Below are 16,659 nucleotides of genomic sequence, written 5' to 3' on the forward strand. Positions count from 1 at the left end.
CCCTATGCCCTCCCTTCAATCCCAGAATCAATTTCTTCCTGCGACTCCCCTTTTTTTTATTTTATTATGTCCTTATAACGCCATAACGACATAACACAATGCAAACTTTCTGCTGAAGTAAAAATGACTCAATCGCCATGGCAGAGTCTTCAGCGATGGGGATCACGTCAGACAGGGAGTTTTCTGCGGGCAAAGGGCTATTTATATAATTTCAAAGTTGGAAAGACAAAAGGGTCGTAATGTTTTGCTCTAACGGAATGTTTATATGCTGTTATTCCGTTATAGCGGAATTAAACGCCAGAATAATTAAAAAAAAGGGGGGGGAGGAGCTGCTTCTGCACGGTTAGAGAGAACAGAACAGAGTGCTTCGGTGTGGACAGCTGGTGGCACGAAGAGCCATTAGGTGACCCAAAGAAACGTTACTGTGCCGATAACAAGTAGGATGCTATATGCTGTAAATTTAACGGAAGAGATGCCCGTGTGATGACGGCCATAATCAACAGCACAAGAAGTTCTGCTATAGCCTCATTAGAGACTCTTACCAATGTAGAGGTACAAGATATGGTAGACAATGAGTGGCAGTTGCCACTAAAGAATTAAAAAAACCTGAGACTATGGCCATAGTGTAGGAAAACAAGCTGACCAAAACTGCTGAAGTCATGAGTGGAAATGAAAACACAGAATGCTCAAGTGAAGGGAGAGGCAATGTTAGCCAGGAATCATAGGAGTTTAAAAGACAGAGCTAAAATCTTTGTCACTTTCACCTCTCTACAAAGCTGGGATCACTCCTTGGAGGGCTTGTGAAGGCTATGTTAATTTCACCTTGCACTTGAGAAGGAAAAGAAGAAATAAATAAACCCTCCGAGGAGTGATTTCTGGCAAAAGTGAAGAAGCCTTTGGCTCTGTTTAAACTCCTATGTTTCCCGGTTAACATTGTGTCTCCCTTCACTTGAGTGTTCTCAGGTAAGAGGTCTTGTGTAGAGAGACTCACAGTGTGTCATAAGTCCAAATTGTCTATGCCTCTGATCAGAATATCTAGGAGTTGGTGCCAGTTAGCTGAGGAAAACATAGTTGCAATGCATCCCATGACAATGTGGAATATTTACAGTGAAACAAAAGACAAATAAAAGTAAGATAAGTCTAGGGCTGTAGGTGAAATTAGTAGTAGTGTGACAGACTCATTTTGCAGAAGGCCAGAAGCCACCAAGAAGCACACCCTAATAGCAGGGCTCCATACCCCAAGGGCAGCCCCTGAGATGGTGCTAATTTTTTAAATAGTTTTAATTTAATTTTCTAAATATTTTATTAACAACAACATAACATATTAACAATACAATAACAAGCCATAATTGATTCAATTTCCATTGAAGTATTTAAGAAGTAGAGAGTTGAATACTAAGTGCTAGTAAAACACAAAATCTCGAGTATTGTTGGCAAAGAAATATAAGATGATAATTACTAGTTACGTAATCAAAAAAGGAAAACCATTTTTCCAAAAAACATGATTGAAAGTTGGTGTCATTAACTGTTCGGATATCTTATCCATTACCATAACATCTCAGATTTTTTGTATCCACTATGTGATTGAGGGAACTTTATCAGATTTCCAGCCCTGCGCTATTAAAGATTTAGCTATATATAATAGTAATGAGATTAAATTTCTCCCCGGTGGTAGGACTGAACTGTTGTTCCAAAGATTTGATAAAATGATTCCTGAGTTAAGTGGTATGCTGTATCCTGTTATTTTCATGATATAGTCTACAATCTTACTCCAGCAGGTTTGTATTTTGCAGCAAGACCACCAAGGCCATTTCCACACACTTCTCAAGCGAAATTGCGCCAGGAAGACACAATTTTGCACAAAATTCCCAGATAACAGTATCTTCCTGGCGCGATTTCGCACAAGAAGACGCTGTCTTCCGGGTCTTTTGCACGATGTTCTGCAGGCAGGTAACGACCCAATAGTGGATAAAGGCGCCATTCTCTTCACAGCCTTTCCAGCATTTAGGGTTATTTTTGGACTTATAGTGATATAAGTTAAGTGGCATTAAATACCATCTGTTTACTATTTTAAAGGTTTGTAATCTAATATTTAATGATTTAGATGAATAAAGACCTGGTGACCAAACTGAATTCCAATCGTCACTGAATTTTTTCTTACAATCTATATTCCATGCTTTTTGTTGTAATGTAGTTGTTGATCAATATGATTTATTTATCAGTTTGTAGATGATGGATGTCATTCCTTTGGCTGTATAGTTGTTTTTCATTAGATTCAAAAGGAGTAGGATCTCTGTCCATTAGCGTATGGAGACCATCTTTTACCACCGTATGATGGATCTGATGATATTGTATACAAGGGACACTAGATCCAAATTTCTCTATTTGGGCTAATGTGGAGATTTGTTTTTGTAGATAATATTGTGTAACCTATACACTCATTTGTCCCTGCATATCTTGAAAGTGTTATGAGCATATCCCGGGACAAACCACTTCTGCCCAAGAAAAGCTTCGGCTGGGTAAACACCTGGTGCCAATGTTTTTCTGAATTTGTCCCATATAGATAAGGTGAATGACAAAAATGGATTGATTGTTATTTTTTGGGGGGGGGGTTATCTTTAGGTTTATTCCATAGTATTTCTTTTAAATAGGAGGGGGAGGCATAAATTTGTTCTGTGTAGTCCCAATGCTTACTTGTGTCTTCTGCAGTATAAATTAAAATGTTTTTTACTTGTGCTGCATTAAACTACATGTTCAAATTAGGAGTGCCCACTCCTCCTAAATTAATTGGATGGGTTAGGAACCTAAAATTTGTTCTTGGTTTCTTGTTTGATCAAATGAATTTATTAATCTTTGATTGCCATGATTTCATTTCATTGTGTTTGACTGGTATGGGTAAATTTTGGAAGAGGAACAAAAATTGGAGAGGTATAGTTGATTTAATTAGTTCTATTCTTTCCAGCCAGAATAAATGTATTTGTTCCCAATTTTTTAGTGTGTTTTTAATTTTTTTTGTATAGCGGTGTATAATTAAAATTTAAAAAATTCAATTTAGTTGGAATATTAACTCCTAAATGCCTCCATTTAATAATTACCTGTTTAAAATGAAAAGACTCTGAGATTGTTTTAAGAGTCTGGGGTTTCAATAGGCACTAATTTTATATTATGGTTGTTTTTATATGTGTGATTATATGTTATTATCTGCTCTGAGCCCACTAAATAATCTTGAGAGGCCCCTTTTGAGCTGTAGTGACAAAGGGAAAAACGGGAAGTTTTCATCTTTAACTAATTTTTTTCTTCACTAGAATAATTATTCATGATTTTTAAAACTTTTAAAAGAAACAAGTCTCCTCAGCCTTAAGGATGAGATGAGGAAAAAACAGAGAACAGCAATGGAGATTCTCTCTCTGTGGTGGCAAAAAGAGAACTGAGGGAATAGTGCCCCTCCTCCTGATCATGTGAAGATTTACACAGGAAAGTGCAAAGGGGAGGAGGGGCACTCCTAGTCTTCTAAAAAGCTCTGGAAATCTTTTCCAAAGTTGGACTGCTTTTGCACAGTCCCAAAGTGGGACTGCACAGAAACCACAAAGATAGACTATATTTATCCAAAAGAATGATGACACTGGGTATCAAACAACCCCCTCCGTTTATTTTTCAGTCAGATTTTGCCTTTAACCCTCTTCTTACACCCTCTGGATAGATTGCTGCTACCAGGAATTATATTCCAAAATAGTTAATTTAAATTTCCCCTTTACCAGTGTGCCCAAGCATCAGGCTCCTTCATGGGACTATGTGGCTCTGAGGAAAGGAATGGGATATAGGAATAACACATACTCTGGGATGGAAAAAAACAAAAAAAACCCTTTATTTTTACAAGAAGTATATCAGGTTTACACTATTACTTAAGCTTGATGGTTTCAGTTCTCAGTTCTTACTGTTTCTTTACATAGGCTCAGTTACACAGATATACATCAACTTTCTCTCACAGGTGCACACACAGTTTGCTTGTTTCAGATAGATCAATCACTCACGCAAATGTACATAGACTTTCTCTCAGACGCACACACAGTTTGCCTGTCTAGACCATAATTATTTATCTCAGAAATGCATAGACACCCTCAGGCTGCATACAGCTTGCCTGTCTAAACAAAAAAGCCTCTTTTCTCTCTGCTAAAAACAGCAGTTCACTCTGCCCACACTCTGAGTCATCAACCAATCATCTCACTCACTCATCCTGCTGTTTTACCTCCCGTTCTTCATCTGTACCACACCAAGCATTTAAAGACACACACACACACTTAAAATCATTACACACACCCTTTCAAAAAAAGTTTTGCACAGAAACAGATGATCCTAATGAAACGGACAGTGTGAGTGTGTGTGCGCGCACACACGCGCGCACATGCATGCGGGTTTCTTTTGTCTGGCACCAGCCAGAAAGCATGGGGTTGGGGGAACAGCACCCACTAGCTGCCTTGCTATGCTGCTTTTGACCCAGAGAGATGGGTGGTGGTGGGCTCTCCTCTGTCTGCCTCTGCATCTTCTGGCTTACCGGTGGGACCAGAAGGTTTGGCTAGAAAGGTGGGGCTTGGCCCTGCCAATCATCAGAGTCACAATGGTAGCCTCCCACCACTCAGCCAGTGCCTTATACCCAAATGGAAGATGCCCCTCCTTCTTCATATAGTGAATAAAAGTTTTAAAAAATCATCTTTTGGGGTAAATAAATTCTACTACACCTGGGCATTGATAAGAAAAGGAATTTGCTGGGGCCTGCCAAGACACAGAAGGATTACTGCCTGCCCAGCAGTGTCTCCACACTTCTCACTTTACATGGAGCACATCAGAAGATCAGAGATCCCTCAGTTTGTATGCCCCAGCTCCTCCAGGTCAAGGGAATGCATGGAAAGTGTTTTGCTCAAGGGTCTTCAAAATCCTGGAGCCAGCATTACATTATTGTAATTATTTTGTTATTGTATTACAGTACTATTGTAGCACATTACAACCTCCTTGAGTATATGAGCAAACTAAAACTTTGCTTCTGCAGCAACATGATGTTCAAAATACCATTTACAAAATGCCTTGAGTAATGGCTTCTGCATGGCCCCAGAGCTAGGCACTGTCACTGATGCAACTATTTTGTTTGCACAAGACATGAAGACTTGTCTTAATACAGAACTGGGGGCTACAATACACTTTATACTTCTATGCTACTCAGTCTTGACTTTTTAATATTCTATTTGCTCACTTGATGTACCCCTTCCATCTCTTGCCATCAGCTCTGTGCACACCACACTGCATGAACGGGGGGCTGTGTGTCATGCCTGGATTGTGCATCTGCCCACCTGGCTTCAACGGCATCAACTGTGATAAAGGTATGCTGAAAAGGATTATGAGCAGAAACCCAAACTATGACTGATTAAATCTGAGACTGAGCCAGTAAAACCTTAAATTGCAGATTATAAATAGACCCTCAGTTAATTGATCGAGCTGTAATCAACCAAAATCTCTTGAAAGGAACCCTGCAGGCTGCACAGATCTTCCACTTTCCTGTGCCAAATTTAATAGGGGTTTACCTTTGCAATTTTTTCCTGTTCCTATCCAGCTAACAATTATTTTGGTGTTTTAACATGATGCCATTATGGTTTTCCTTTGGCTAATAAGACCCACAAGTAAATGCATGAGGGAAGAACAGGATCATGCCCACCAGCTGTGTCTCAAGGACTCAATGAGATACAAACAAAGCAAGGACCCTATACAAGGCAGGTTTCCTGATTGTGTGGTCAAATGCCTTCACGCTTTTCTCTGCACACCCAGAGCTTGGAGTGTGTTCCACAGGAGCAATCCTGCTCTATCTCACCCCATCCAGTCAATGAGTATTATTTTATTGTGTGAGTAAGTCTGGACCATCAACAGTATGGGCTAGGTGAGAACTTATTAATTTTAGAAGCTATTTTAACTCTGGCTTTTTTTTTGGATAATGCTTAATATTCTTGTACATAAATTGATAGAAAACAAAATGTTAGATATGGGGTTGGATCCCACCAAAAATCTCCAGTAACTAAAGGATTTCTGTCAGGAGAGCATGACTTCTTCACGCACACCATTGCTGCAGTTTCAAATGCCTCCTGAAATGCTGTGCCTGGTGGACCCCAAGGACCAGCGAGAAGGAGAAGTGGGAGTTCTGTCACGGGACGGGGGAAATCAGTGAAAATCTGCCCCATGTTTGGTGGGATCCAACCCATGGCCTTTCTTGTTATAATGAGTGTTAGACTAAATGTCCATCAAGGTAACATCTAGGGAAGGGACATGTTTCCAATAGCAAGAAGGGAAGAGGTCTGGTTCCCTCTCTCCTTTTGTCGCTTAACTTCTTCTAGTGATAAGCTCCAGAGCCAAGAATCTTTCCCATCTCTGTTCAGTTTCTGTGCTCTGCTTCTTGCTTGTGTTGGTTCTGCAAGGTCACACATGGAATAGGAACAGTCACAATTCCCACTGCATCCAGTGGGAAATCAGTTTTCACAGGAACACAGTAACTCATCCATTCCATGACATCCTGTCAGTTTGCCCTGAAAAGACCAAGCTGGTGCAGCCTAGTTGATTCCCAAGCACAAACAGAGCAGTAATCTTAAAATGAGGCCAAAGGATTCTGGGACAGCAGACAAAGATGAGTTTCCATCTTATGTTGTCAGCCCTGGCAGGAACTCATCATCATTCCCAGAAATAACAGAAAAGTCAGATCCAGAATTATCTGCTGTCACAACAACTGGCCTGTGACTGAACAAGAGTTCTCTTGCCTGAAGGGCTGCTCCATTCAGTTCAATGAGAATGGGAGTTCCTTGCATACAAAGAGATACTGGAACTCTGGGAATACATTGGAGTTGGTTGGTTGGTTGGTTGGTTGGTTGGTTGGATTACAGTCTGCCTTTCTCACTGAGACTCAAGGTGCATTATGGGGGAAGGGGAATACAGAGCAGAACCTTGCCTCCATAGTCTTTTATTTAATTTACTTATAAGAGAGCAAGAACTTTGTTGTGCCCTATCCAAGCCATACCACGTTCTTTCTTAAATCTCCATACAGGATCAAACACATCTGGTACCCAATATAATTTGTAAGCAGCCTCAAAAGCATTTAGCTGAGAGTAGCCAGGGTACACAGTTTAAAATAAATAAATATTTGTGTTAATATTTTGTTTTATTTCCCTCAGCAAACTGCACAACGACCTGCTTCAATGGAGGAACATGCTTTTTTCCAGGAAAATGTATTTGTCCTGCAGGATTTGAGGGGGATCAGTGTGAAATTAGTACGTTCCAGATTTAAATCTTTCACAATAGCAAAAGTATTTTGCTTGAGGTTCCTAAAAGATAAAGGTTATTTGTGGCCAAAATAAGTCACAGGAAACACAGCACAGGGCTACCCAGCGATTATTGTGCATTTTGTATTTAAGAACAATGCAGACAAGATAACAGTTAGATGCATTTAGTCACGCACTACATGAATTCCATGTAGTGAAGAATGAATGACTCAGCTTGTCATCTAGAATACAGAGATTAAAAGGAACACAAAGGTTCACATTCTACAGTTAAGTGAGAAGTAATTTACAGAGCAGCCCTAGGAAAGTTATACGTTTCTAAATTCTCTGAATAAGCTTTAAAAGGTGTAGCTCTGTTTAGGATTGCACTATTAATCATGAGTTTCAATAAAATTAGCCACCTTAGTCCACTGGAGCAAATAGTCAAGAGAGTGATGAAGCACTTTTATGAGCTGACGAACAACATGTTACAAGCAAATGTATGTAACAGAGTCCCAATGCAAGATGTTTTGCTTTTTAAAGAAAACCTCTTGGTAAGAAATTGATTTTGAGTGGAAGCGATGACGCTGCTTTTCTTTAAAGCTACCTGGCACAAGACTTTTGTTACACATGTTCGAGTGAAACATGTATTCTACTATTTAGGATTCTTGGCCAGAATACAAAGGGGTTTATGTGCACAGTGAGTTTTGAAACTTCTTTGAACAACAACCCTCCCTCCACAACAGTTTTCTAAGCAGTGGGAGAAGGATTGAATGTCTTACAAGGTACAAGTCATCTGACTGTTCCTACTCTATGGTTGGGAAGTTCAGTTTATTGATCATGCTGACAGCCACATTACTGGTGTATATCATAGTCACCATACATACTGTTATCCTGTAATTACTCCAGTTCTGGTAGTAATGGTTTTCATTTAATGTGTGTTAACTGTTAAAGGCACTGTTTTCTATTTCTAGGCAAATGCCACCAGCCATGTCAAAATGGAGGTAAATGTACTGGGAAAAATAAATGCAAGTGCCCCAAAGGCTACCAAGGAGATCTTTGTTCAAAACGTAAGTGCCAAATTAATGTTATGTCTTTCTCTTTTTCAGGATTTTATTTTAGTTATTTGCTTTTAAAAATCTAGGCCACACAGTAATTCGCAAGTGCTTTGCACTTCACATACAAATAAAGCTTTTGTAAAGCTGTTCTATAGTGTTACTTTCACACTAAAGGCAAGTTGTCCGTGTCATAGAATTATTGATCCTTCAACAGAAAGGAAATTGGTTTGGCTATTAAGAGCAGGTATTTTCTTTCAGCGGTCTGCGAACCTGGTTGTGGATTCTATGGAATCTGTACCGAACCCAACAAGTGCCAGTGTCAGGAAGGATGGCACGGAAGGTATTGCAATAAAAGTAAGTGGCATGAAAAAAATTCTGATTCTTCAGCATATAAATATACAGTGGGGTGATAATAACTTGAGATGATGTCGGCACAATGACATTCCTTCCCATCTTCTGTTATTAAGCATTAGGTACAGATTCATTTCCACTAAGTGAGAACCCTTGTCCTAGCAGAGGGTGCTCTTTCTGGCAGATGAAAGCTTCCTCACTTAGTGGAAGGGCATCATAGAATCCAATCCATTATCGTTATCCAGACTAACTTTCTGAGGATTGCATTCATTACAATGTACCATGCGCCTTTAGAATGGGGAACAGTAAGTAATCTGCAGTTTGAAGGTTTGTCGCATAAAGTCACATGTTAAGAGCAGTTGTGAAGTCAACACTGATTTTTTTCCTGTGGCGTATGGATGTTTTACTTGATCATGTTTCCCAAATCCTTTAAAAAGTGAGAAATCAGAACAGCAAAAGTTGCCACCCTCAATGTGTCGAAGCATTTAAAAGGCTAGTTTAATGTGCCAGAATCTACGCAGGAAGCAGTCAAACAAAAGCAATCAAACAGTTCCGATTTTGACTAGTAGTGATCTAGTATTGAATGCTAGATCTAGAAATGTCATAGGAAGTGTCATCTTTTCAAAATAAAATTTGAGTCACACATCCTTGGATAGTGCCAGGGCTTGTATGGTCCCTTGCTACATTCAAGGACAGAAAAATCTTTTCATTTGAAATATTAACAGTGAAAAACAGCAGGTCTGCATTTGTAGTTTCTTTACTCTTGAACTGGATCATTTTTCAGGGTATGGAGCCAACCTTGTGAATGCCCTGAGGCCAACAGGCACCAAGCACAGGCAGCACACACCTTCACCTAAAAGGGCCGAAGAGAGGCAAACACCACCCGAATCCAATTATATCTGGTGAACTCCAACATCTGAAACGGTTTACGTTACACAAAGTTCATCGCCTTCATTAACCTTTCATGTGTTGAACATTAAAACGCTGTTCATTACATTTTAAGATTACTGGCCTGAATTTTACTAGTTTCATTATAAACCACTGAGCTGATAGTTGCTATTCCTTTTTAAGTTTTACTTCTCTAGCACAGTTATAGAGGCTTCTTATTTTCAAAGCTTTTGACCAGTTCATTTTTGTACTTTATTTCAACACTCTACCAAGTTAAATTTTTCTGAAATTTATTCTTTGGAACAAATTGACAAACCAAAAAGTGGGGGAGGATTTTAAAAAAATGTGGCCTGAAATACACAAGTGTGACTCTCCCCCAGTAGATTCTTCCTCCCTTCGTATGGCTTCCATTTAGTTATTGCCCATACCATAACTAAGCACTCCATCTCCACCATACTCGCCCACATAGATTCCAGTTATACTGTATGGAGAGGTAGAAATCAGATGCACTGGCCCCATATTTCTACAGTGATTGGTAAGCTGTGGTTGCCCTGGGATAGGTATAAGAGGATCTTTTTGGTTCCTAAGGATACTCTTTACCTGCTCCACCTGCAACCTGTTTGGAGTGTTAAATTGCTTCTGTCCCATAACTCTACCCTCAAATAAGTTTGTCCTATCCCATAAGACCTGTTCCTGTCCCTCCTTTCCATATATGCATATAGAATCGGCCATTTCCTGTTGAGATATGGCTTTAAAAAGGGAACGTGCCTGACCTTTGAACATTCTCTGTCCTTGCTGGTATATGAAGTTGATATCAGGTAGTCTTTGCTGAGTGTCTGTTAATCCTTCCCTGACAAATTGAAACGTGCTTCTTCTCCCAGGACTTAACACAAGGACCTCCTCCTCTTCTTTGCACCCTATCCCATGCGCACGTGTCTCACCACCACATTTGGTTCTGCTCAGTTTGATGCAAGTCCTCTCCAGCCATCTGGATAGTATTTAGCTTGGTTTGCAAAGTCTCTCTATCTGTGCACAGGAATTCATCCTTTTCTTGCACTGGTGTTGAATCGATAATCTTTCCCTCTGTGCCTTGGTAACAGAGAACATATTTCAATATTGGCTCTCATAAACCACCAGGGTTTTAACATTTTTTCTTGCAGAATTGGACTACTCCTTTTTCCGCATGAGTGAAACATGACGTAGTCTGACCTTCCTTTTCATACAGTTTAGGCAACATCTCTCTTGCATTTCTTGAAGACTGTCAGAGAATGCTCCACTGCTTTCTAGTATACTGCAGTCTCCCTGGTTTTCTGGCAGTAGTGCTGCAAGAGCTTCTGCATGCACTTTATTATTTTGTACATACAAGGATGCATTTATTGGTTTGGAATGCTCACATTCAGGATATACTTTGTCCTTTCCTCGGTCTTCTGTCACAATTGGTTCCAGTCAACAAGTAGACTAATCTGAGGTACTTTATTACTGAGTTTTAGTTGCTTGTGCAGATGTCCTAATGCTAAATACTGAAAGGTGATTCATTTGAGATTTACTGTGGGATGCTGCACCAAACTCTTGTGTTGATAGTTTAGCTATCTTCTGACTAATTTTTATTAATCCTATGTACACCCAGGTGACCAGCTACTGAACAGGTATGTGCCATCCTTAGCAAGTCCATTCTGTATTTTCTTTGTACCACTAATTGTTTCTGTGGTTCAAACGTAACTTGTTTCCTTTTCTAAAGGAACTCTTGGTATGATTTTCCCAGTTTGCCTATAGATCTTACTGATTGTTCAGGTGACAAGTTAGAAGGATTTGTGTTAACCGTGTCCCTTCAGGATTCTAATGTGTCATCCTGTTGGTTTGTTGCTATACACTCAGCAGATCCTTGTTTCTCCATTGGAATCACACTGATCTCCTCCAACCAATCCTGTTTAACTCTCTTCTCAGAGATTTTATTATTTTGTAAGCTTTTTTGGATGCCCACCCCTTCTTCTTGGTGAGATGCACCTTTCTGCATTTTCATTTGTGTGCAAATGTTCACACCCACCTTTGCTATGTGCTTGGGTAGTTCATTACCCAGGTACATGGGGACAGGGATTTCCTTCAACATCCCAACTTCCCAAACTCCTTCCCAGTCTTTATATTGAATCTTGACTTCAGCAACAGACACTGTGAAAGCAGGACCTCCTAGCCCTTTAATTATCCATGCTTTCCCCTCCCATCAGGTTCTTTGATTTCATTTAATGACACTTCATACCCTGAATCCCTTCAGTCTAGTACTTGGGGTCTATCCACACCACAAATTCACTATAGTCTGGGTCTATGTCCTTCTCAGGTGTTACTCTGACACACTCTGACATGCCCTGAATTTAAAATGGCAGCTGGTCTGTCTAGTGTCTCTGAGCAGAACCACAAGTGACAAAAGGCACAGATTGGACACTTGTCTGCTTCCCTCAAGTTTTGATGGGAAATGTAGGCAGCTTGGCGGAATGTTGGACAAGTGACAGTTGAAAAGTCCATTGGACAGCAGTCAGAGAGCGAAGCTGCGAGACCAAGATGCCTACATTTCCCATCAAAACTTGAGGGAAGCTGACAAGTGTCCAATCTGTGCCTTTTGTCACTTGTGGTTCTGCTCTCTCTCTCTCTTCCTAGGAGCCTCTGAACATTCTAAGAGCTGGTGTTAACTGTTGAGGTGCCATAGTAAGCTGTACTTATTTAATAATGTTCACTTGATTTGGTGTTATCAGGGCTGTCCGTTTATTAATTTTGGGGCATTCGTCGTAACACAAGTGTTCTTTTTCATCACACTGATAACATCATTTCCATGATCCCTCTTCTCTGCCCTAGATGGTATTCCTCTAGCAATTCTGCTTCTGCTTCCACCTACTGGGTAGTTTTTGTCAGGCAGACAAGGTTATTTATGTGGTTCACCCTTTAAAAAATATTTTTCTCCCCTCATTAGCACCAGTTTATCCATGATCTCTGCAGCCTTAGCTACTGTCTCTGGCTCTTTATCTTGTACCAGCAAACAATACCCAGTGGGTAGTATTTTGTAAAACTGCTCCAATCCTGTGAGATTGATAACATCCTGGCAGCTATCTGCTTTCTCCAGCCATTGTTTTAATAACCAGTCTGGTTTACATGCTACCTGAGCATAAGTTTCCTCAGGTTTCTTCCTTAGACTTCTAAACTCTTTCCTGCTATGTCCTGGTGTTACTCCAAACCTTTGTATGTTCACTCTTTAAATGCATCATAAACGTTTACTGGATCTTGCCTCATTTCACTGGAAACTTAGACTCTCAGAGATTTGAGATTTTCTCTAGGTCATATTCTGGTCATCGGGGATGTTAAAATCCTGGCAGGCTCTCTAAGAATTCACAAAGTAAGTCTCTAGATTATCCCCCTTTTGGAACTGAGAAATTCTCTTCCTCTCCACCCTCATGTTGTTATTTTTCTGTGATCTAAGAGCTGGATTATCCCCTTCCAGTTCCTTATCTCTCAACCTAAGTGTCTGCATTTCTATATCTGCTTCTTTCTCTGTTCTGATCTCAGCTAGTTCCAGTTCATGTTGCCTTTTGCATTCTTCTTTACATAATTAGATTTGCTCGTGGGATATTCTGGATAATTCAAATTCTTTTTCTCTGTCTCTTTCCTCTTTTTTGAGTGGCTAGTTTGGCTAATTTAATTTTTTCCTTGCTTCTTTGCAGTTCTAAAGGATTTGTTCTCTTTCTACTTCACTGTCACTACTAATCATTGCTTCAGCACCTCCCTCTTTCTCTGTACCATGTTTTATTTTCTTAGATAGCATTTTGGTGACGACTCCACACATTATCTTTTTTGCTTTTACCTCAGCAGTGTCAAATCTTTTTGCCACACCTATCCTGTTTCTTTTAAACTTTCTGGGATCTTTATTACTGATCCTTCTTGGCCGAATCCACATTACCTTCGCGCGTCCCGGTGTTGCGCTAAATGTCCGCGAAACACCCGGAAGTATAGAGTCTTTCAAGCGCGATTTCAGAAATCGCGCTTGAAAGACGCTATACTTCCGGGTGTTTCGCGGACATTTAGCGCCGCGCGGAGGTAATGTGGATTCGGCCTTGAAGTTACCTTAAACTTTTTACCTCAGATTGCAACCCCTTTTATTAAATCATTCCTTTCTTGTAACTCACTCTGTGACCCTCTCCACAACACCGTCTTACATTTACCTTCAACTTTTACCTCAAAAGGGCTTTGGTCACACACTGAATTCCTTTTTAATCCACCACACATCCAATTACTGGTCTTCTCTGCCTTTTCCAGGCTTGCTGCCTCAAGAACACCACATATTAAGGTTAGTATCTCACAGCTGATCCAACACTTTTGTGGACCCCCCCCCTCCAGTCCCACTGCTACCCACTTTAAGTCTCCCTTCTTAAGTTCTGGGCTACGCAGACAGTTCAGGGTAGTCACAATTTGCCACCTGTCCAGTCCCTAATTGTCAGGCAGAGAGCCCTGATTCAAATTCACACATGATCCTCACTCTCCTCTTCCCAGGGACGCTATCAGACAGGCAGCCATTTCCCTGAATTCACTACTCTTCACCCATCTGGATGCCCATGGCTATTGGAGCTAGGGAACTCTGTATTTCTTTCCCTTATTCACTGCCAACATTTATTTAATGAGATATATTGGCATGTGTTACTTTCCCTGAGACACTAGGCATCAAATCAGCAGGTTTTAAACAAAGAAAACCAAACAAGTTAGTAAAGAATTCAGTAGCACCTTTAAGATTAACCAGCTTTATTGTAGCATAAGCTTTCAAGAGCCACAGCTCTCTTCGTCAGATGCATCTGACAAAGAGAGCTGTGGGTTTCAAAAGCTTATGCTACAATAAAGTTGGTTAGTCTTAAAGGTGCTACTGGACTCTTTACTATTTTGCTACAGACTAACACGGCTAACTCCTCTGGATCGAAAACAAGTTAGCAATTCATACACATACATTATTCTTAAGACATGAACTTAAATCTCACACTGTTATAACTGGATGGTTTCAATATAATAAAATAAATGTCAGCAGCCAGCTATCTATGCTGCTCCCTTCAGCAGCCTAAAAACCTTTCCCCCTTCTAACTGTTCTAACAGATCTCAACAGCCACCAGCTTCACCATTCTGTTAGCTCTCATCGGCTGTTTGTTGTTGAGAGAGGTGGAACTTAACTTGTCTGTCACAACAAGTTTTGCCAGCTTGTGCTGAAGTAGCTTAAGCAAAGGCAGAACATTTAATTTGGGAGCATGGTGGATTTTTTAACATTTCGGTTTATAAAACAAAAAGTTTTAAAATTTAAAACCAATTTCCATTTCTTCTGTATTAAATAAAATGTGGTTGTGGCATTCAAACAATATAATATATTGGAAACAAAGTGGAACTATGAAGTATGAACACAGTCTTTGCATCAGCTTATAGCAATATAATATATTGTACACAAACAGCTCTTATGTAATAAACATTTTTATACTGATTGTTGTGTATGAAATAAAGATGCTGATTTAATGTTCATTTGTGGAGACACGGTGACACGTGACATTGTATCTAAAGGATCTCATTACTGGGCTGATCTTATGGTCGACTATGATGAGGTGCACAATCATTGTACCAATGTCAGAAGATCCCAAACAACCCCTTGTGTCATTGCAACAATACATTGGTCATTCCCTTCATTGCTCTTCCTGAGCTCCTGTAAAATCCCATAGGAGCATCATCGGGAATTTTTATGGGGTGCAGAGATTAGAAGACGAATGTATTTATTTTGTTATTTCTTGTGTAGTACAGAAAGAGTCATCCCTTGCTCTGATGCAAGCAAATCCCTGTAGTGTTTTTTTTTTATAAGTAGTATATATTGGCATGCAGAGCAGAGCATAACATACCATCTGAGGAATCACCATGGAATCAAAACTTTTTTCTAAAAGAAATGAAAAAGTAATCTCTTAGTTACTTTTAGGGCAGAATAAGATTTTTTTTTGCCGCCACCATTCTGCTGCAGCCCCCTCCATGCTGTTTCTAGAAGCCGCAAGACCCTCCAGAAAAGCATTTTTAATGGATTTGGGGCTGCAATAGGAAGGGGAGGCAAGAAAATCATACTCCACAGGCAGAACTACTTCCACCCATGGAAAAAATCCAGTGGACCCAAGCTGTAATAGAAAACTATCTGCCACATACGTTATCCAGTCACTGTGCGTATAAAAGCAATTCCAATAAGTGCTGTTTATAGACTTCCATTGTTTTGTGTAATATTTTCCAGATTAAATTACAAATGTCAGTGCCAGAGCACTCCAACCTAACCTCATTATCAAAACTAAACTGATAAGGCTCATTGGATAACACGGAAGAAGTTGGTATTACTATAGAGATTGTTGTGTAACGGCAATGCTGACCCACTAGCCCCATTCCATTTTATTCAGTGGTTGTCCTGAATCTATGCCTAGTGATGCACCACTCTCCTGAGTTCACCAAAAAATTTTGGGGGGGGGGGGTCCTTGCTCTTCTCATTCAGTGTGCTGCTACCAGCTAGTCAATTTCTAAACTTCCTGCCAAGAGGGCCAGTGCTCCTAGTTTCCCATTCACGTTGCTGTTTAAAGACTCCAGCTACAGTCTGCATCTCATGCTATGCCAAAATATGTCTCATTGTACACTATGATGCCATATTGCCAAGAAGCCTAGAAGCATTTTAGGCTAAAAATATAAACATGTTGAGCACAATGAAAATATGATTCAGCTCTTTTATGAGTGTAGTTGTGTCCATCCTCAATAGTGAATAAGAGGTATATTTATACTTAGAAACAAATGGGAGGAGGTTTCCATAGAACACACATGTCTGTAAAAGGGCTAATCACTTGGCATGGGGGATATTTCTCAAGTAAATATAGCAAAAATATTTTAAAGTTAAGGTTCAACATATTCTTATTTGTCATAAATCTCCTCTGAAACAGGGAAGACAATTATTTGAGACCATGAAAGCTGCACAGTAGTACAAACACTGTAGAAACGTATGCTACTGTAGCATAGTGTTTAAGTGATTGGGCTGAGAATCAACTGGGTGTCAT

The 16,659-nt window shown here is 39.9% G+C and overlaps 1 protein-coding gene across 1 annotated transcript in view; it reads left to right on the forward strand.

The window, feature by feature from the left end:
- Positions 1 to 13,532, forward strand: part of WIF1 (WNT inhibitory factor 1) — a 51,806-nt gene extending 38,274 nt beyond the window's left edge. The window contains exons 6-10 of the mRNA XM_054988938.1: positions 5,277 to 5,372; positions 7,203 to 7,298; positions 8,261 to 8,356; positions 8,603 to 8,698; positions 9,480 to 13,532. Of these exons, the coding sequence (XP_054844913.1) occupies positions 5,277 to 5,372; positions 7,203 to 7,298; positions 8,261 to 8,356; positions 8,603 to 8,698; positions 9,480 to 9,601 (506 nt within the window). The 3' untranslated portion in view covers positions 9,602 to 13,532. The remainder of the gene's footprint in view (positions 1 to 5,276; positions 5,373 to 7,202; positions 7,299 to 8,260; positions 8,357 to 8,602; positions 8,699 to 9,479) is intronic.
- Positions 13,533 to 16,659: the final 3,127 nt, after the last annotated feature.

This window comes from Eublepharis macularius, chromosome 9, assembly GCF_028583425.1.
Source record: "Eublepharis macularius isolate TG4126 chromosome 9, MPM_Emac_v1.0, whole genome shotgun sequence".
NCBI lineage: Eukaryota > Metazoa > Chordata > Lepidosauria > Squamata > Eublepharidae > Eublepharis > Eublepharis macularius.